Source organism: Chiloscyllium punctatum, chromosome X (genome assembly GCF_047496795.1).
Source record: "Chiloscyllium punctatum isolate Juve2018m chromosome X, sChiPun1.3, whole genome shotgun sequence".
Classification (NCBI taxonomy): Eukaryota; Metazoa; Chordata; class Chondrichthyes; order Orectolobiformes; family Hemiscylliidae; genus Chiloscyllium; species Chiloscyllium punctatum.
In genome coordinates this window covers 25211146-25233608 of record NC_092791.1, presented here as the reverse complement: position 1 = coordinate 25233608, position 22463 = coordinate 25211146, and the positions used below count along the sequence as shown (strand labels likewise).

The 22463-nt window shown below is 39.2% G+C and overlaps 1 protein-coding gene across 3 annotated transcripts in view; it reads left to right on the top strand.

The window, feature by feature from the left end:
• LOC140471238 (GTP-binding protein Rheb-like) overlaps nucleotides 1–21832 on the top strand; it is a 30952-nt gene extending 9120 nt beyond the window's left edge. Inside the window, exons 4-10 of one of the 3 annotated variants that reach the window (XR_011956930.1) lie at nucleotides 657–739; nucleotides 3646–3702; nucleotides 8926–8988; nucleotides 10754–10801; nucleotides 16093–16174; nucleotides 18491–19353; nucleotides 20718–21832. Coding sequence is in view for 2 of the 3 variants with exons in the window: in XM_072567193.1 (XP_072423294.1) it covers nucleotides 657–739; nucleotides 3646–3702; nucleotides 8926–8988; nucleotides 10754–10801; nucleotides 16093–16174; nucleotides 18491–18577 (420 nt within the window). In the remaining variant the exon portion in view is untranslated. Of the gene's footprint in view, nucleotides 1–656; nucleotides 740–3645; nucleotides 3703–8925; nucleotides 8989–10753; nucleotides 10802–16092; nucleotides 16175–18490; nucleotides 20538–20717 lie in introns of those variants that run through there. The other 2 variants (XM_072567193.1, XM_072567194.1) reach the window with 2 other exon arrangements.
• Nucleotides 21833–22463: the final 631 nt, after the last annotated feature.

The following is a 22463-nucleotide window of genomic DNA, read 5'->3' as shown; positions in this document are numbered from 1 at the left end:
TCTGCTTAGTTCCTTGAGAAGCTCAGCTCCCAGCACTCCAGTGTGAGTTGAACCCAACCACACTGTCAGTTTTTGTATCATCTGTGAACCTCTTAACCATTAAAGTCCAAATATATACCACAGAAAGCAAAGAACCAAGTACTGAACCCTATGGAGCAACAATCTAAATGGTGACACTGCCTGCACATGTGGTGGTCTAAGCCACGAGAAGCATTAGTATTACCCAAATGGCACAAGACATGCACTCACTGGGACTGAAATTCTGTTCCATGCCTTTACTTTTTAAACTACTCTTCAGGCATTGCTGTTACCTGCTCACTCACTTGAAATACTGTTTTGTAAAAGATCGGAAAAGCACTTATGCCCTTGCCACCAAATTCCTGAGTTAAGTACTCTGTCAATGCAATACTTCATTAAGCTGGACACCGTGAAATCCATGTTAACCAGTGTCAGGTTTGGAAAATGGAATGTGACGGAGGGTTTTTTTTTGTGTATGTTGTAGGAATTTGCCCACCATTTTGAGAAGGCTTACTTGTTTTCAAAGTTTCAGTACTTGTGCAGCCTTTTTTTTAAAAAATGATTTTAGCTACAGTCACCAACTTGATAGACCTAAGTTTATTTCCTTCTTTAGCATTTTCTCCTGTTTCTGCTTTTAGGATGAATACTCTATGTTCAGCCGGTCCCACACCGTGGATGTTCACGGCTATGTTTTGGTTTACTCTGTAACATCAATGAAAAGGTGAGTAATCCATGTTAAACAACCCATAGTTAAATGGAAGTAGTTTTTTTTAAAACAAACCTGATACGTCTGGCAACTACCATGAACTAACACTGTATATCAAGATTAATCGTAGATTTAAGTTGACTTGAGCAACCAAATAAATCTTGGTTTTGATGGAAGTTAGTACTTACAAGGCTAATTTCAGTTTATATGGGCATATACAGCATAAGTTAAGTGGAAAATAAACTCTCTATTCTGCTGTAAATCCATTCAGTTTGATTTTGACCCTTAGTTTTGAAGAATACATGGCTTAACAATATTGGGCTGCTTTATGAAATAGATGGATGCCTTTGGGGTACAACTGCTTGTTGTGTAAGGTCCTGGGGAGACCTTGGAGTGCAGGTTCATAGTTCCTTGAAAGTAGAGCTGCAGGTAGATAGGATAGTGAAGAAGGCATTTGGTATATTTTCCTTGATTGGTCAGAGCATTGAGTATAGGAGTTGGGAGGTCATTTTGTGGCTGTACAGGACATTGGTTAAGCCACTGTTGGAATATTGCATGCAATTCTGGTCTCCTTCTGATCAGAAGGATGTTGTGAAACTTGAAAGGGTTCAGAAAAGATTTACAAGGATGTTGCCAGGGTTGGAGGGTTTGACCTATAGGGAGAGGCTAAATAGTCTGGGGCTGTTTTGCCTGGAGTGAGAGGCTGATGGGTGACCTTTATGGAGGTTTTTAAAATCATGAGGGACATGGATAGGATAAATAGACAGTCTTTTCCCTGGGGTGGAAGAGCCCAAAACTAGAGGGTATAGGTTTCAGGTGAGAGGGGCAAGATATAAAAGAGACCTAAGGGGAAACTTTTTCACAAATAGGGTGGTATGTGTATGGAATGAACTGCCAGAGGAAGTGGTGAAAGCTGGTACAACTGCAACATTTAAAAGGCATCTAGATGGGTATATGTATAGGAAGGGTTTAGAGGGATATGGGCCAAGTGCTGGCAAATGGGACTAGGTTAGGTTAGGATATCTGGTCGGCATGGACAAGTTGGACCGAAGGGTCTTTTTCTGTGCTGTACACCTCTATGACTCTATAAGATGTCAAAGCAAAAGTAGACCATTCAGCCTATCAAGTCTGCTCAGCCATCAATGAGATCATGGTTGATCTAATAATCCTCAAATCCACTGTTCTGCCTTATGCCCACAAACCTTGATTCCCTTACTGATTGGAAAATCTGTCTATTGCAGCTGTGGAATGAACTCAACAACCCAGCCTCAAAAGCCCTCTGTGATATTGAAGTGCATTGTTTCCTCCTCATCTCTGTCTTAAATGGGCAACTCCTAGCAAACGAGTTTATGCCCACCCACAAGGGGAAACAACCTCTGTGTCTACCCTGTCAAGCCTCCTAAGAATCTTTGTATATTTCAATAAAGTCTTCTCTCATTCTTCTAACCTCCAACCAGTATGATTCCAATCTACTGAATCTCTCCCTCATACAAAAATCCCCCCCCCCCGCTGCAGTCAATCTGATGAACCTTCTTTTGACTGCCTCCAATTTCAGTGTATCTTTCCTTCGAAAAGCGGACAGTATTCCAGATGTTTGCCTGACTACTGCCTTGTATTATTTAGCAAAATCTCTCTATATTTATCATCCATTCCCTTTGAAATGAAGGCTAAACTTGGATTGTGATAGAACTTGTGATTCATTCACAGGGACTCTGAGATCCTTGTGTTCTGTAGCTTTCTGCAGTCTCTCCCTTTTTAAATAATATTCAGCTATTTTATACTTCCTGACAAATTGCATAACCTCCCTTTTTCCCACATGATATTCCAATTGTCACATTTTTGCCCACTGTCATTCAATCTGTCTCTATCCCTCTTTGTTTCATCCACCATACTTGCGTTCCCACTTATTTTTGCATTATCTGCAACCTTGGATGACAGAAGTAAATGTATTATCACCAAGTTGTTGAGATGTGTGTGCACATACACAAGTGAAAATTGTGATGGAATACTTCTTACTTGTCTGGATGAGTCCAGCTACAACAGTATTCAAGAAGGTCCACACCATCCAGAACTAAGCAGTCAGTAACATTGATGCACCGGCCACCACCTGCAATAATCACTCTCTTCTGATGTGCAATGGCAGCAGTGTGTATGACCTACAAGGTGATATCCATCAGGCACTGTGTGAATCATCATCAGCAGAATGTATTCAAATACTATCTGAAACCTCATCATGGTCTGGCATATTTCCAGCTCTGCCATTTGTAAAGTCGGGAATTGAATGAGTGGAAGAGCACAATTCTTGGACCATAATGATTTGATTTCAGCTGGATTAGCAGCTACAGTTGTGCTTAAATATGCAGATGTGGACAGAAAAGGTTAGCTATGACGACCTTCATCATGCAATAGTTTTCTGATAAGCTGTTAAATTCACTCCCTCATATTTACAATTTATACCCTAATGTGAATTTGCTTTCAGAAAGGTAAACAGAAAGTTGAGGATGGGTGTGAACCACAAGTGGGAGAACAAAAATGTTGGACAGTACCTATTATTTTAGAATATGTATCTACATTTTAAATTCTAATCTCCCTCCCTTAATGTTTTCTAGTCGACTTGTCATTTTGTATAATTCTCAAACTTTTTAACACACACAACTGAGCGACCTTCTCGCCACCAAAATCACTGAGTGTTTTGCTTAAATTAATCACCACCACCAGTAAAAACACCCATGTAGCCAGTTAAGTATTTACAAGCAAAGCCCATTATGAGTAATGCAAACCATCAAAGGTGAGGGGGTGGTGGGTAGGGAGAGCAGGAATGGGAAGGATTTTATGCACTGATTAGTAATTGATCTCAGCTGCTGCATTCAAATCTAACTGTTTTGGTGGCTGATCTGTCTTTTTTGGTATTTTTGTTGCAGCTTTGAAGTGATTAAGGTGATTCACAGTAAACTGCTCGATATGGTGGGAAAAATCCAGTGAGTATTGCTGGTTTCTGTCACATTTTATTTTTCTATCTGATTTGAGTGATCTTGAATAAATGTGAAACAAAAACAGAAAGTGCTGGAGAAATTTAGCATGTCTGGCAGCATCTGTGAAGAGAAAAATAGTTAATGTTTTGAGTCTAGTGACTCTTCTCAAAACAGACTGCATAAACCTGACTGTGCCCAGCGCAATATGTTCTGCAGTGAGTCTGGACATTCTAGAGTCAGATGCAGAGTAAGTGCACTTTGGCTTCAAGTCTTTATATTCATTACACTTTCTGTTCCATCATCTGAGTCACTAATGGTGAATGCTTGAGGCATTGACGCATCCGTGTGGACACCACTAGATCCACCCTGCCCATTGGATGTGCTCTTTGTCTCTTACTGCTCAGCCAGTTTCCTAAACAACAACTCAAATTTACCTTCGATTTTGAGTTACAACTTCTGCTTACAATCTCTTAAGAGGGACTTTATTGAATGCCTTTATGGAAACCCATGAAAATATAATATCCATAGACTATAAGATCCAATACGATTCCTGTCAATCCTTTAGTACTATTTCAAAAACATTCAAACAGGTTTATCACTTGGTATACTTTGCCTATGTATTGTATAAAATGTGTCAAACAGAAGATCTTCTATCTTGTATATGATTTTTGGCTTTTTTGTCTTGGGGGTACGTTGTACAGTTCTCAACAAAGTTAATTTCTATTTAGGGCCTTGAACCACGTCCCATATGCCTCCAGATGTCTTTGCAAGTACATTTTACCAAAGGAACAAAAAAAATTGGGCTAAATTAATTAGTTGATAAGCACCTTCTATCTAAATGAAATTCTGAATCTTTCCTTATCAAATGTTACATTCTTTCCACAAATGTTGATCTTTGTAAGTTTGTTTTTGCAGCAAACAATTCTGTATTATGTTCTTTTCCCACTATTAAATATTGTTCTTTCAGGACTAATTAGCGCTGTAAAATGAATAACTAAATCCTTCATGTTTACACAAAGATTTCCTCCTGTGAAGGGAATGTTAATCAGTCACTGCAACTTGACAGGACAGCTATCATAAAGATGTTGTGCACCTTCTTTATCCCAGATCATTGATAGTGTGGCTTCTCCCAGCTGATCACAGTAGTTAAGAGCTGGAATTTTACAGAGTTCTTGTATGTTTATCAACATACTATTGAAGCCATAAAAGATAATTAAACTCCCTGTGTAGTAAGTTTCAATTCAAATGTTTAGTGGTTTATTTGATGTTTTAATTCTAAATCTAACCTATCACAATCAGGCCTGTATAATATGTACTAAAAAGCAGGTCTGTCCTGTGCTTACGGTTTAGCTTTAAAATGCTCCCAACCAAGAAATAACACTGACAATAGCACAGATGTGGTTCTCAGTGTCACAGTCATACAGCAAAGAAACAAACCCTTTAATCCAAATTGTCCACGCTGAACACCTATCCCAATCTGAGCTAGTCCCATTTGCCAGCATTTAGCCCATATCCCTACAAACCCTTCCTATTTATATACCCATCCAGATGTCTTTATAAATGTTTTGATTGTACCCACATCCTCCACTTCCTCTGGCAGCTAGTCCCGTACACGACCAACCTTGGCGTGGAAAAGTTACCCCTCCAGTCCTTTGTAAACCTTTCATCTCTCACCTTTAAATCTATGCCCTCTATAGTTTTGGATTCCTTTACTTCAAGAAAAGTACCTTGTCTATTTACCCTGTCCATGCCCACCATGATCTTGTAAATCTCTAAGGTCAGCCCTTAGCCTCTGCTCCAGGTGAAAAGTCTGAGCCTGTTCAGCTTCTCCTGATAACTCAACCCCTCCAGTCCCAGCAACATCCTTGTAACTCTTTTCTGCACCCTCTCAAGTTTAAGAACATCCCCCCTATAGAAGGGCGACCAGAATTATGTGCAGTATTCTAAAAGTGGCCTCTCCAATGTCCTGTACAGCAGGAACACAACATACCAACTCCTATACTCAATGTTCTGACCAATTAAGGCAAGTATGCCCAATGCCACCTTCACAACCTGTGTACCTATGACTCCGCATTCGAGGAACTATGCACCTGCACTCCTAGGTCTTTTTGTTCGCCAACACTCCCTGGGGTCCTGCCATTAAGTATATAAGTCCTGCCCTGGTTTGCCCTGCCAAAATGCAACACTTTACATTTATCTAAATTAAACTCCATCTGCACTCCTCAGCCCATTGGCCCATCTGATCAAGGTCCTATGGTACTGTGAGGTAACCTTCCTCACTGTCTGCTACACCACCTATTTTGGTGTTATCTGCAAACTTACTAACCTTGCCTCCAATATTCTCATCGTAAACATTTATATAAATGATGAAAAGCAGCAGACTCAACACCGATCCTTGTGATACACCGCTGGTCACAGGCCTCCAGTCCGAAAAGCAATCATCTATCTCCATCCCCTGTCTCCTATCTTCAAGCCAATTTTGTATCCAATTAGCTGGCTCTCTCTTTCCCCCCCCCCCACCCCGCTGCCCCCAGAGGGCAGAGGAGGGGGAAGTGGGGGGTTGGTGTGGACTTGATAGGCTGAATGGCCTGCTTCCACAGTGTAAGGACTCCATGTACTCCAGTGAGACACAATTTCCCATGCACAAAGCCATATTGACTATTGCTAATCAGTCCTTGCCTTTCCAAATGCATATAAATCCCATCCCTGGAATCCTCTCCAAAACCTTACCTACCACTGACGTCAGACTCACTGGTCTATAGTTCCCTGGCTTTTCTTTACAGCCTTTCTTAAATAATAGCACCACATCAGCTAACTTCCAGTCTTCTGGTATCTCACCATTTGTTTTCAATGATCTAACTATTTCGGCAAGGGGTCTAGTAATCTCTTTCCAAGCTTCCCACAAAGTTCTGGGAAATACCTGATTAATTCCTGGGGATTTGCGTATCTTTATGCATTTTAAGACCTTCAGCACCACTTCTGCTGTAAGTGGAGGCAGGATAGAGGTGGAGTGGAGGAGGGTAAGCATAATGTGCAGTGAATAAATTTGGGATTTGAATTTAGCTCTAGGTTAAACAGTAAACCAGGCTGCATGAAGTTTATTTCATCTTAATTGAAAATAACCAGGGAGGAGGATTGTGTTTGTAGTGACATTTTGGGAGGTGTTTAAAATTATGCAAGAGATCTGGAAGAAGCCATACCTGAAGATGTGCTGGTCGCACTGTGATATGCAGGAGTGGATCCACCTGTGGAAATCCACTGACTGAGCCATGGAGGAAGGTGGCATGATTGACCGTGTTGAATGTTTGAGAGAATGAGGAGAGGAGGCATGAGGGTCACAGAGGCTATTGTTGGCAAGCTTGACCAGAGTAGTATTGGTATTCTGGGCAGAGTGGAAATCAGAAAAAAAAGGGAATTTGACAGAAAATTCTGGGAGAAGTGAGAGAAGCTGGAAGGCGATGATCCATTGAAGTATCTTGCATAAGGAAGGGAAGTCAGAAACTGGGTGACAGTTGAAGGGAATTGATGGATCCAGGGTGGACGTTTTATGAAAAAAGGATGATGATGACAGTTTTGAATGGAAGATAGTGCCGAAGTAGAAGGAGTTAGAAACCAAGTTGTTGTCTACTGGGACCAGAAATGGTTACTTTGTCAGCAATTGGATGGGGTGGGAATGTGTAATGGATCAGTTGGTGACAATGCTGTGTGATTGAATCATACAGAGTAGCAGATACCTAGTTTCAGTTTGGGCAATAATATGGTTTATTTTGACAATGGAGGGGAAAGTAGCCATTCTCTCATTTCTCTTGATTACCTAATAATCTCTGTTAGAAAAAGCATTGCACATTGAATCTGGCTTGATTGTGGTTCTCCTACAACTAACAAGCTTGCTGAACCTCTTTTTTTGTTTTTGTGTAATGGATAGCACTTAGAGTCAGATCTGGCAACAAATTAATCCTGAGTTGTAGAGTCGCTCTTGAATTCAGTGATCCTAAAATGCTTTTCATCCTTTTAAATAGCAAAATGTAGTATAAAATGTTGTGCTCCTTTAAAGGGTTAATCATGGCATTCCTCAAACTTTGACAAAATAAGTGAAAGAGGGGGAAAATGCAATTCTTTATAAAGTGTGACCATAGTTGGAAACCTCTAGATTTAAATATGGCCACAATGGATTTTTGAGTCCCAAAAAGGCCAGTTATTCTGGCACAAAGACGTGATGATTTTTAAATAGCTTAGTAAACAGTTGAACATGAGAGAATAGGTGTAGAATGGATTTGACTGTTCTTTAAATCTGTTTTTTATTAAAGGAGAGCATGAAAAACACATGCCACTTTTTTTTAAACAGTCAGTGCTGACAAACGTGTGCTATGAATGCAGTTTATACAAAATGGGAACAGATTCAACAGTTTGTCTTCTCTCCTGCGAGAGTAGCAGTGATTTAGTAACAACTTGCCAGATGTCTGTTTTCAGCAGGTATATTAGCTTACTTGCAGCCCAAGCTAAAACTATTGTCCACTGCAATGATCCAAGCTGATGGTATTGCTGGATAAGTCAGATCCTGGAATGAAATCCGGCTTGATGGATCATGTTTTGTTTTGTAGACTAGAATTACAGATAACGCCAGGATGAAGCTATTATACACCTGAGCCAAAACATTAAGTAACATCTTTAGACTTAAAACTCCACACTTCTAATCTGGGACTAACACTAACTCTTGACTTCAAGGTAATCTAGTTTTATTATATCCTTCCCTTCTCAGGAGCACAGGTCTACACAGCCATCTTCGTCCAAGGACCTCACAGGACTACTCAAAACTCAAAGTAAAACTTCTTTTTTTAAAAAAAAATAGTTCTCTAAGCTATAGGTATTTCCCTTAAGCTTTAATAAAAAAACTCTCCCAACCTTCTAAACTGGAGTTTGTTTATCTTGCTTGGTCCTAAAATCCTGCCAATGTAGACAAAAACCTATTCATTCTAAAGCTAGGCCTCAGATAGTTTTGAAGGAAAACACCATAGATCTAGAAACATTTGCAAGTTAATTATTCAAATACAGAGAAAACCACATGTTGCTAATTCAAAACCAAAATCTCAAATGTACAATAAATGGTATTAATAGCAAATATATAAATGACAGTCAATATCATACCTGGAAGGAGTGACACAGCAGTAAACAGTCTTCCTAGTATGAGTAAAAATTACCTGTTCATGATTATATTTATTTAACCCTCAGCCGGCCATCATCTCCACATTATGCTCCACCTCTTGAACCTCCCTGTTTTTGCCAGATGTGCAGGTGAGTCGTAAGGACATGCATGTCAGTAGATACTTTTCTTGCATTTGTTTAATAATACATTCCTTGCATGGAAGTAGTTGAGATACTTCATGCAAACCATAGAGCAAATGTAAAATCAAATTGGAAAATCTATAATTGAAAATATTTATAGACCATCTTTGTTTCACATTCAATTATCTCTCAAATGTAAATCGGATTAGTAGCTTCTATTGAACTTTAAAACTTGGGGCTGGTGAAGGGGAAATGGAACATTGTCAACCTAAAGTTAATAAATTGTCATTATGACCTGAAGTCAAAAGCCTCAACTCTCCAATATTGGATATTGAATGAACTATTTATACAAAGCAGATCTTTTGGCAATTATATTGATGCAGTCTGTTCTTTATTTTACTTTTTGGGATTATTTTTGACCTGGGTCGTGAGCTGCAATCAAAAATGTGAGTACTAGGAAATATTGAGTCCTTAAATTTCTCGGTGGCTGTAACAGAGGTACTTTACCTTTTCAGTTTAACAACTTAAATTGGTAAATGAGACTGCTGCTACGACCAGAAACTCCAGTGTTTTGCAGGCAAAAGGCCAACATCCTCTCTAGTAACCATCATATATTAGTGATGGATATTCTGTGTTGTGCTTTGTTTTCTGATCAATATTATACCTGTGCCTGCTGTTGATGATACAGTGACAAGAATCAGTCATATTTCAGAACAACCTCATGTAAAAGTGTGCTAATGCAGTTGATTTTGCATTCTGGAATCTGTTTGTAATTTAAATGGGATGGCTTTCATAATACTAGGAGCCTTGGCCAATATTACTGAACCATTCTTCACTAGGTCCTTTGATATTAATACAGAATTGAGTGGTATTATAGCTGAGAATGCTTTCAAGTGTTGTTGAAGTGCTTAGCTGCTACGTGATTTAGTCTTGAAATGGAAGTAATAGTAAGTGCATCAAATTCTACAATAAGTTTATAGTTAATTGCAATTTGACATTTATTGAAGTATAAGCATCCTGTTAAAGAAAATTAGTCAAGAGTTGTACAGTACAGAAACCGACCCTTCAGTCCAACTAGTCCATGCTGGCCAGATATGCTAAATTGATCTAGTCCCATTTGCCAGCATTTGGCTCATATCCCTCTGAACCCTTTCTATTCATGTACCCATCCAGGTGCCTTTTAAATGTAGTTGGAGTAGTACTTTGAGTAGTACCAGCCTCCACCACTTCCTCTGGCAGCTCATCCAATACATGCACCACCCTCTGCTTGGAAAAAGTTGCACCTTAGATCCCTTTTTAAGTCTTGCCCTCTCACCTTTTAACCCAAGACCTCCTAGTTTTGTACTCCCTCACCCTGTGAAAAAGGCCTTGTCTATTCACCCTGTCCATGATTTTATAGATTTCTAGAAGGTCACCTCTCAGCTTCCAACGCTCCAGGGAAAATAGTCCCAGCTTATTCAGTCTCTCCCTATAGCTCAAACCATCCGACCCTGGCAACATCCTTGTAAGTCTTTTCCGAACCCTTTCAAGTTTCATAACGTCCTTCCTAAAGCAAGGAGACCACAATTGCACGCAGTATTCACTTGCTGGCACTGAGAAACTTCGACTATCTAGTTTTATCAAAGGATAATGTGGAAAGTCTGAAGATAACCCATAATTGCTTACCACAAACTTGGGTGCACTGGTCATGAAACAAATGCCTGATCTGGTGCTTGATTTGTCTTTTCATACTGTAGACACAATTACTATTTGTTGATTTCTCCTCATCCTTTAGAATACCAACAGTGCTGGTTGCAAATAAGAGGGATCTTTCTAAACAAAGGTATGTAGTTTTCTTTGCTCAGCAGCAAGGCTTCACATAAAATAAGGCCAGACAAATATGAGTTTAATTATCTCTTGAGCCATAGTAATGTGAGGGGGGGGGAAAAAAAGAGAATAAGTTCCTACAATATGTTTAGAATTCACCTTTTTAATCCAACAATTTAAAACAAGGCTGTAATTGATCTAGTTCTAGGGAATGAAATGAGGGACGTAGGGAAATATCTCAAAAATCGAAAAGAAATTTGGAGAATAGTGTGATATGATGTTAGAAGAGAGAAAAGTTTTAAAGAAAACAATTGATTGATAAGGTGGTATGGAAGACATTGAGGGAAAGTAGTAAAGGAATTTGAAGCAAGAGGGATGAGGACATTACCCACATATTGTGTCACCCATTTAGTAAACTGGATCAACTAGTTAACTGGTTTATAATGAGACAGCAGGTTGGAAACTGCATATTATGCATGGAATGTCTTGCCTGCAGATTCTCCCAAATCTCCCCTCCATCTACAAGTCATGGAATACTTTCCCCTTGTCTGCAACAACTTTTGAAGCTCAACATCAACCACGATAAAGATCTTGATTGTCTCCCCACTCCCTCCACCACTGGCACATACTGGTTGCAGTGTGTACCATCTACAAGATGCATTGCAGCAACCTGTCATGCCACCTTTGCTAGCACTTTCCAAACCCGTGACCTCTACCATATCAAGGAACGAGCTGAGCAGATCCATTGGAACACCACTGCCTGCAGGTTCCCTCCATGCCATAAATCATCCTGACTTTGAATTCAATCGCTGTTCCTTCATTATTGCTGGCTCCAAGTGGTCCCTACTTAAGATCATTGTGGGGATACCTTCATCTGGACTGCAGCAGTATGAGGTGACAACTTGTCACCAAGTTGAAGATAAGTAAGGATGGATTAAAAATGCTATAATCCAATTATTAATATCTTGTCATAATGCCCAGAGCCTGGGAATTAATTGAAACCATTGTAAAAATAAATCTCACGGTGGATAAGGTAACAGATGTATAATGAATATTCTACCTCATTTTCTTTGAATAAAGTGTGAATTTTTTAAAAAAAACACGTCGGCTATGTGATGAGATAGAACAATCAAATATGACAGGATAGTAACACCTTTTCATAAGAAAATTTGCTGAATCTCCAAATCAAAATAAGCATCAGAACTGAAGCTATGGATTCTGAAATAGAGGCAAGTCCAGAGTAGAAATAATAGAGGCTCTGACTACAATCTTTTAAATGTCCTTGGATATGCAAACTTTGCGATTGGACTGAAAGTTTGCCAGTGTAATGTCGCTGCCACGAAGAGATAAACCAGGTAACTAGATCTTTTCAACCTAACTGTGTTGATGGACAAGCTTGGTAGAGTCCCTACAGGATGAAATTTGTGGTAGTCTAAAAAGACATTGCTTATCCATAATTAACCAATGTGGAATTGTTGTAGGCCAATCATTTGTGATAAGTTTGTTTAAAGAAATTAGTCTGTATTATGAAAGGAATTAAGTTATGTATAAAAGCAAATTGCTGCAGATACTGAAAATACGAAACAAACACTGAGAATGCTGGAGAAACTCTAAGTTTGGCAGCATCTGTGGAGAGAGAAACTGAGTTAATGTTTGGAGTCTGGTATGTCATCTTCAAGATTTCAGACTGGTATGTAGTTTGAAATGGTGTTAGGATGACTTCTAGAAAACATCCTAAAATTAAGGTACACAGTAGTAAAGGGATTGTGACAGCATTAATAGGAAGTTGTTAAAGAATGGAACATGGAAAGCATAGTTAATGGATTCAAAAGACAAATATTGCAGATGTTTAAAAAGTAGTGTAGAGAAAATGCTGCAAATATTCAGCAGGTCTTGTAACGTCAATGGAGCATAGTTCACGTTTCAGGTGAATGCTCTAATGAAGAGTACAGGTTAAAAGATTATGAGCCATTTTGGATGCCTTATTTCAGAAAAGTTGTGAAGACTATGGAGTATGCAAATGAGATTCACTGTCCATTCTTTAAACCTATTGCTCCTGAAACCTGCTACCAAGAAATGGGGGCTCCTTTCATTACAACAAAGAAGGTTAAGATGGGGGGGGGGGGGACATGAAATAAAATTACTGAGCTCTGAAGGTTATATTTATGCATTGGTAAAAGTAGGAATTTAACATAATAACACAGAACAAAGTGGGGGGGCTAGAAGTTAAGGTAAAATGCCTGAACAGAAACTGCTGGTATCAGAATAACTTTAAAACAGTTACATTCTGGGGGAAAAAATGTTTGCTGACGTTTTATTTGAGTTTGACAGTTCTGCTTTCTTCTTGCACAATTTCGAAGTGCCTTGAAGTCACTTTAGAGTTCTCTGAACTCTTCAGACATTTTGTAGCTTTGCACTTCATGAGGGATTCCTTCTGGGAATTTCACTTTGATGTAAGAAGTAAGGAACTGTCGGTGAATGGAGAGCAGAATTAATGGACACCTGCTTGCAGGGAACTTTAACCTCCCAACTGAGTTTATAATCCCTGAACAACATACCTGCAGCTCTCTGAGGAGCAGTCCATATGAAGACTTCAATTCTCTAAAGAGGTTGTGTAACCTGCAACCAACTGCCACAGAGGTGCAACATTACTTACTGCAATCAAGGTCTCTGCCGCCCTGAATGTCTTTGTCTCAGATGACTACCAGAGGGAATATCTGTAACATCAGGCGAACTGAAGCTACTATTTGGCAGGTGATTGATGCCTTGGAGCAACACTTTCCCTTGCTTCACTTGACTTTCAGAAATAGCAGAATGGAGTTCTGGGATTTGCATAAAATATAAGATTTCCCCAAGTCCAGAACTGCACTCGTGTTGACATGTGGGCTGTTCCATGCAAACTCCAGCTTTTGGGAATTATGAAGGCTTCCATTCCATTAACGTGTGATTGATACATATGATCACAAACAACCTGTCATCCTGGTCTATGCTCACATTCCTCGTAACTACTAAGTGCAAGGTCATGCACTTGGGTCAATAACGTGGGAAGGCGAACTATTATCTTAATGGGGAGAGACTGCGGGGTGCTCCGGTGCAGAGGGATTGAGGTGTACTAGTTCATGAATCACAGAAGACTAGCATGCAGGTACAGCAGATCACAAAGAAAGCGAATAGAATGTTGGCTTTTATAGCTAAAGGAACAGAATGTAAAGGTAAGGAAGTATTGTTGCAACTATACAAGGTAATGATGAGACCACACCTGGAGTATTGTGCACAGTTTTGGTCCCCTTCATATGAGGCAAGATATAGAGGCATTGGAGGCAGTTCTGAGGAGGTTCACTAGATTGATCCCAGAGATGAAGGGTTTGTTGTATGAAGAGGGATTGAACAGTTTATAATCTCTGGAATTTAGAAGAATGATGGGAGATCAAAATGAGGTCTTCAAGATGATAAAAGGTGTGGATACAACAGACATGGAGTGGTGCTTCCTCTTGTGGGGCATTCTAGGATGAGAGGTCATAGCCTCAGGATAAGGGGGGAGTAAATTTAAAACCGAGTTAAAGAGAAACTACTTCTCCCAAAGGGTTGTGAATCTGTGGCATTCACTACCTCAAAGTGTGGTGGATGCTGGGACAGTGAGTAAATTTAAGGAGGAGTTTGACAAATTTTTTTGATTGGTTGAAGGAATGTGGAGAGAAGGCAGGAAAATGAGGGTGAGGAGCATTTCAGCCATGATCGAATGGAGGAGCAGACTCAATGAGCCGAATGGCCTAATACTGCTCCTATATTTCATGAACTGCTCTAATGCTTGTATCTTATCCTGATCTTTTTCCACAACTGATTCTGCTCAGCAAATGAGAGACTAACAACTTGAGACAAGGGCTATTTCTTGCACACTTCGCTCATGATTTCTCCTAATAATCCATACTATCTCTTGAACTATTCTATGATCAGGTCCACGCGTCAATTATGGCCCTCATTGAGCAGGTTATTGATGCCCTCTAGCTACAATTCTGATAGCTGGATGTAGTTTGTTGGTTTTCAAGGTTTGCAGAAAGATTTGTAGCCCGGGTGCCAGTTGCCGTGGTTGTGGGTATGTTTACCGAGCTAGGAAGTTGATTTGCAGACACTTCGTCCCCTGTCTGGGTGACATCCTCAGTGCTTTGGAACCTCCTGTGAGGTGCTGCAGCACTGTCTCTTCTGGGATTTATTTGGTTCCGTTCCTGCTGTTTCCAATTGTTCGTTGTAGTGGCCGGTATATTGGGTCTAAGTCAGTGTGTTTGCTGATGGAGTCCATGGATGAGTGCTATGTCTCTAGAAATTCTCTGGCTGTCCTCTGTTTTGTTTGTCCTATGATCATTGTGTTGTCCCAGTCGAATTTGTGGCCCCTGTCATCTGTGTGTATGGCTACTGGGACAGCTAGTCGTGGCATTTAGTGGTTCATTAGTGTGCGTGGATGTGGATTGTTAGTTGTCTGCCTGTTTGCCCTGTATTTTGTGCAGTCTTTGTATTGTTTTCTTGTAAATTACATTTGTCTTGCACATGATGGGTATGGGGTCTTTTGTTCTGGTGAGTTGTTGGTTTCTCACCCAAATCTGTTCAGTATTGTGCTAATTTGATGTAAGCTGCATCACTGAATAGCAACAAGGACAACATAATGTGCATCTTTAAAGAAGACCATGTTGGAATGGACACAAACAACATGGGGACTGAATTTTGTAAGCAAACATGAACACACTGGACCTCAAATAATTGGCTGCAGATGGTCACTTTTTATGGTTGCCTACAACTGTAACTCTATAAGAGCAATATGTAATCATGTAATGATGCTCTTAGCCATTTAGACTGGGAACTTCTCTGGTTTTATTGTTTGGTCTGCATTGAGTTAGCAGGGGTTGGAGTATGTATGGCTGACATTTTATCTTTCTATGATTAGGGAAAGGCAGAAACAACCCAGGTTCCTCATAGCTACGAAGCAAACCTTGCTGATCAGTGTGCATGCACAGGCTCAAGGTGACTTGCCTGTGTGTGTTCTTTTCCTTTGCTCCAGCACAGTTTCCTAACATTCATCTGAGTCCATGTGTGAATAATTAGTTATATTGATTGAACTTGTTGAACTCAGTCTTTGGGAAAAGAGGGTTGATATTTTGGGGGTGGGGAAGTAAATACTTGCAACTGACATTCAAATCTGTGCCTTTTATTTTCTTCACATAAACTGGATGTGCTTTTAGGGCAAAACTTTAAATGAAGTCTATTTTGAAATAAAATTGTATAGATCCATGTTGGTCTGTACTCCTGTTTCCATAGGGTGGTGCAGACCGAAGAAGGGAAGAAGCTTGCAGATTCCTGGGGGGCTGCTTTCTTGGAATCCTCAGCAAAACAGAATGATGTAAGTGACTAGGTAGAAAAAAATTGATAACCTACATGTTCTCATTCCCAAAGGAAGCAATATAGTACCAGATTAGTTACAGTGTTTAATTCTAAAACTCATTTTATGCAAGAGTTGTTTTATTTTGGATTCTCAGATTCCAGATTATGGTCTGTAAACTGTTCCCCATATTTGCATTTATCTGCTACCCTGGGACAGGGTAGACTCACAAGAAAAGCTAAGTTCTAGAATCCTAACTTAAACCAATATTAGTTAAAGCTGTAATTTGGCTGTCTAAATTTGTTGCACCAGGATGATATTAGTGGTGTGGCTTAATTTTTTAAATGACTGCTAATCCAAGTGTCACTGCTGCCAAATATGTTGTACAAAGCTAGTGGTGTTAGTGCAACATTGCAGACAAAATTCAAATGCAGTGGGGAAACTGGAGTGTGGTGCATTACACATAGTAAAACTTCTGCAACGTGGATGCAGAAATGCAGATGGTCGGGTGGGGGGGGGGGGTGGGGGGCGGAGGAGGGTGGCACGGTAGCTCAGTAGTTAGCACTGCCACCTTACAGCACCAGGGATCCGGGTTCGATTCCACTCTTGGGTGACTGTGCAAACTCCACACAGACATTCTCCCAGTGTTTGCATGGGTTTCCTCTAAGTGCTCCAGTTTCCCCTCTCAGTCCAAAGATGTGCAGGTTAGGGTGGATTGGCCATGCTAAATTGCTCATAATGTCCAGGGACATGCAGGCTAAGTGGATTAGCCATGGGAAATGCAGGGTTACAGGGATAAGGTAGGTGGAGTAGGTCTGAATGGGATGCTCTTTGGTGGTTGGTGTTGATCTGACGGGCCAAAAGGCCTGCTGCCAGACTGGAGGTACTCTACGATTTTAGATGTAATATGCCTCTCCCTGTACCATCCCTTTTCCAAAAAAAATTAAACAATGTATTTTGTTTACCCATGTTGATGTGTTGTTTATAGGATAAAATGAAACTAAGAACTGCGGGTGCTGGAAATCTGAAATGAAACCAGACATTGCTGGAGAAACTTAGCAGGTCTGACAGCACTTGTGGGGTGGGGGGTGTGTGGTTTGTGGGGAGAGAAAGTAAGTGAATAGTGGACACTGAGCCCAGAGAGAGACAGTTAGGCAGACAAAGGGATGGATGATGGTAAGCCAGTGAGAAAGAAAAGTTGATAATGGGGATTATAGTTGAAAGTGTGTTGGCAGTGCTGAAAACAAGCTATGTCATGACTGGGGTGTGGGGGTTGGGTAAAGGACATCGGGAGAGAGAGAGAGAGAGAGCAAGAATGTATTCTCCTCTACTTTGTGGATACCAGACACAGACTGGGTGACCACTTTGTGGAACACTTACGTTCTGTCCACAAAAATGACCCTGAGTTCTGGTTGCCTGCCACTTTAATACATGATCATGTTCCCTGGCCAACATTTCTCTCTTTGGTCTACTGCAGTGCTCCAGTGAGGCCTAGCACAAGCTGTAAGAACAGTATTTCATTTTCCACTTGGGGACCCTGCAGCCTTCAGGACTCAATATAAGTTCAATAAGTTTAGAGCCTCAACAACTTCCTTTGTTATTTACCCACTCTGGGCCTGTTATGATATGCTGTGCTTTCAGCACAGCTAATCCATTTTCACCTACTATAGTCCCCATTGTCAGCTTTACTTTATCCCCAGCTCACCATTGTTCATCCATTTGTCTCCCTAACTGTCTTTCTCTTGCTCTCTGTGGGCTCTGTCCCCATACCACCTTTTCCAAGCTAATAACAGTTCTGAAGAAGGGTCACTGGACCCAAAACATGGAATCTGCTTTCTCTCCACAGATGCATCCAGATCTGCTGAGTTTCTCTGGCAATTTCTGCTTTTACATCATTTATAGGACTTCTCTTGAGTATAGAACTTCCTGAAGGGAGCTGAAGAAAGACTGCATTTAAAAAAGGTGAACTTAGCAGTTGGCTGTTTGTAACTGTGATTGCTGATATTGAGGGCAAATGTTAAATTTCTTGCACCAAAATGAGAATTGGTGTTAGATTTTGGTAGTTTTGCAGCATCACTGTTTATAGGTGTGAAATGGCCGAAACCCATAACTGTTCCTGCACTATGACCTGCACTGATCATGTGCAGTTCAAAACTTAGGCTTTGGATGTGGACCAGTAGCACATTACTGAGAGTTATGGACTAACTTTTAAATGAAATGGTGGGGGCCAGTCTTTCATTGTCCTCTGTTCTTCATCTGTATGTTATAGTACTCAAATACTTAGCTTTGAGAGTATGCCTCAAAGTATTGAATATTATTGAATTACTTCTCTTTCAGACTACAGTACAAATCTTCAAAATGATAATCCAAGAAATTGAAAAAGCCGATGGATGTACACGAGACAGGAAATGTGATATGATGTAGAGTGGTTTGTGGAAATGACATTTTTCTGGAGAGCAAAGAAGAGAGGCACCTATGAATTTGTTTTCAAGTCTAACTGTTTGGCGAGTGATTACCCTGTAGTCAAATTGCTAGCACAGAGGTCCACTACAACTGTTTTGCACTAATCAACTTACTGGTACATTAGTCCTATATTGGTTATTTGTGCCTTTTTTTTTAGTTTTTACTAAAGAGGAGAAGAAAGGAAGGAGACCTACTAATTTTGCACTGTAGAAGTCATTATAAAGCAGTTTTATTCAGGAATGTATTCATCAATTGACTACAATCTGCAACATACGGTTCCTGATGGGGGGTGTCACTCTTTTGTAGTCTTTTTAGCTTTATTAAGGATTGCCACTCTACTGGAATACAATGGTTGCAGTCTCTTATGAGGTGAATTCGTTTTTCTGACGGACTTTTTAATGTTTGCATTTTGTGCTGCCTATACTATCACAAATTTTGTGATCGGGTAAAATTTAGATTGTAATAGCTAAGTGTTGGACTGCTTAAATCCTTGTATACACTTACTAAAATTATTTATAAATCCAGCTATTCAACTGAACTAGCCAAAACAAAACAAAGTACATTTTGTAATGTGTTTGTTACTAAAACTGCCAATTATAACACCTCCAATTATATATTTTTACTTTTTGATTTAGAATAATGCTGAAGCCTCTTTTTGAAATGGGTCTTTTTCCGCTGACTGATCTTTGGTAAGAAGCCCTTGACTTGAAGCCACTTTTCCCATCCTTCCTACTAAAGTAAGCTTTTGACTGAGTTTAAACAAAGGTAATACCAAGAAAATGCTGCTCTTCGAGATAGATAGTAACCTGCTTTAAGCTGAATTATGCTGCAATGTGAATTTTATTTGCAAAGGAAAGATAGGTTATTGCAAAACATTTTGGTGTATATTTAGATCAAATGTAAAGTTTAGAAGTTTGTTTTTTGTTAACTTGAATAAAGCTGAGTTACTTATTTAAATGGTAAACTCTGGCACACAAGATGCAAGACTAATGACCATGATCCAATCATAGTGTGCAGGAGCAATTGTAATTTCTGACTAATGAAGTTTTTTTTATATTTGTATTTAAGATTTACTTATAATTTTTGAAGAAATTGTTTGGTCTTGTTTTTGATATTTCTTTATTAAGCACTTGGTTGAATCATTGCACGTGATGGCATATTTTGTGTCTGTTATGTAGTAACTGAGTGAGTGTCACAGAGCAGCCAGGCTTTATCAGTACAACTGGAGAGATTTCTCTCCAATAATTTATCTGTTAGGTGACCTCCCTGTTGTTTAATTTATGCAATTATTTTGTGGAATAAAAATTTTCCAATAAATTTAAGTAAACCAGAAATTCCATTTTTGTTTGTAAAGGGGTTTCACCTCCCTGTTGTTTCTGTTTGGTCAGAAGCAACTTAATGTTGTGCTGTTAACTCTCAGAAATTATATAACATTGAGCTTCAGTGGGTGAATTGCATTTTCTTCTTGTGCCCTTCTGACTATTGAGACTGTATTGGTATTCTGGTGAAGCTCATCTGTTCGATGACTTGTCTAGTGAAATTAAATTCATAAGAGTAAAATATTGTTTTCTTAAATGGGGGCCAAATTTATATGGATGTACTTGTTCACATTGCTGTTGATGCTGTGCCTTTGAATTGTTTGCTTTTGCTTAATCTGACCTCTTGCCTTGTGCCCTCCATAGATGTCATTTGGATCCTGAAATGTTGGCTGATTGAATGAATAGTTTATCACTTAACTGCACTTCTTTTGTAGTCAGCATATTTCTTGTCTAGATCATTTGCTTTTGTGTTGGATTACCTGTTGGATTGACTGTTTTTGTGAAATTTTCAGTTTAAAAAAAAAAGCAGTCTGTGAAGTATTATGTGGAACTATTTTGTAGAATTTGCTTGTTTTGATTTATTAAAATATTGTGGAATCTTCTATCATGTAAATTTTCTTGAACAACATTTAAAACAAGGAAATTGTTTGAAGTAGCCTCAGTTCTAAGAGCTTAGAATATCAAATTTTACCAACAAAGTTGTTTAGACTGACCATTTTTATGCTGAAGCAACCACATAATATGTACATTACACTGTAATGAGTACTTTTTCTACCATAAAGCTTCCATGGATGGACTTTTCTCAGCAGCAAGTGTGAGAAGTGTTTCTTCAATTCTAGTTCCACTTCCCTTCCCCGAGGGTGTTGGCAGGTAAGGTGTGCACAGGCTTTTGTTCCTTTTTTATTTTGAAAAAGGTATGTGGAAATATCTGTGGATGACTTTTTGATACTAGATATTAATTTGATAAAGGCTTACAAATTTGAATCCACAGCATGTTGTATATTAACCTGGGTAGCATACAAAATATTATTTTAAACCAAGTCTGCTTTGAACTTTGGAAATTGTAATAATTCTATATAACTGTAGTAACAAGAATGGAAGAAGGAAGTGAATGACTTTGTCCCTTCAAACAAGTTAGTTTTAGATGACAAATGCTTGATTTAGGGTTTGATATTGCCACAACTGAATAATTCTAATAAATATTTTGGAAAGAAAGCTAATCTTACTGCAGGGTTGTGGTGTCAAGTTTTTACAGAGTGGCTTCCAGAAGTCCCATGACTGGCATCACACCCAAGAAGACAGGCAGACTGACGTGATTTCAGTATCAACCACTAAGAGAGACATTTCAAATTGATTTAACCCTTGGACAACATAATGGGTGCTTCAAAAGATGAGAGAATTCAAAACTCATGAGAAAACAAGAGACTGGAAGGACACCACTGGAAATTCCAACATAATTGGCTTTGCTTTGTGGAATCATGATCTATCAAGGTTAACGTCGGTGGTGACCTGAAGCTTTTGATCTGTATAAGATGGGTTGCAAGATATTATGAGCAGAACTCTCAAATAGTTCTGAGGCACGCCATTGAAAGAAAGAGAGAGTGATTCTCAATATAGAGACAGAAAAAGGCAACCCAGCTAAAGAACTGTTGTATTAAACCAAGGTACTGATGGCCATAACCTTTGGTGCTGTAAAAGCAAACTAAAATAACCTTCACTCTGACTTCAAGTTCTCAACCTTTCACCTCAAAGAGAATTTTCAAGCACGTAACAGGGGTGCAATGTTAACAGTCTACATGGTTCTTTCACCTTTAAGTATCTTTTATCCATACCTACTTTTAAGCTTTTGTATTTTAAACAATAACTCTTTTTACTTTGTAACTTTTTCAGCATAATAAACTAGCCTTTATCTTGTTGAAGACCAGCTTTACTACTTGTTGTTTTTAAATTAGGACACAATCTGAAAGGGAAAAGTTAAATGGATTCTACAAATTCACAGTTCACAGACTGCTCCCAAGACATGCTTGGTGTGGTTAAAATGCATTGTGAAAAGAACTATTGATTGTTGCAGTTAGCTTATTTTGTGTTGAATGTTCCTTACAGTCTTCTAACCCTTCCATCTGTGTAGTCTCTGATTTAGGTTGCACAAAATTCTGATTTATGTGGAGATGTAATAGGAGTTTATAATGTGCATGTGGCCATTTTATAGATTCTTGTGTGTGGGTTTACTAATTTAGTTCTCCACTGCTCTACCTAAATTAAAGCCAAAAAAACCACTTAGCTGTGGAGAGAGAGAAACTATGATAAAACATTTTTAGTTTTGTAACTGTTGAACAGTCTGTCAGATTCTGGTAGGTTTTCTCCAGAATTTGATAAACTGACAGGTCTGTAATTGCCTCTCTTTTGCCCACTAAAATAATGGGATAATGTTTGCAGTTTTCTAATCTGAAAGCAAAATTCCTAAATCTCAAGGTTTTGAGAAAAAATCTGAATAATGTAGCTGCAATTTGCCCTTATTTCACTTTGCT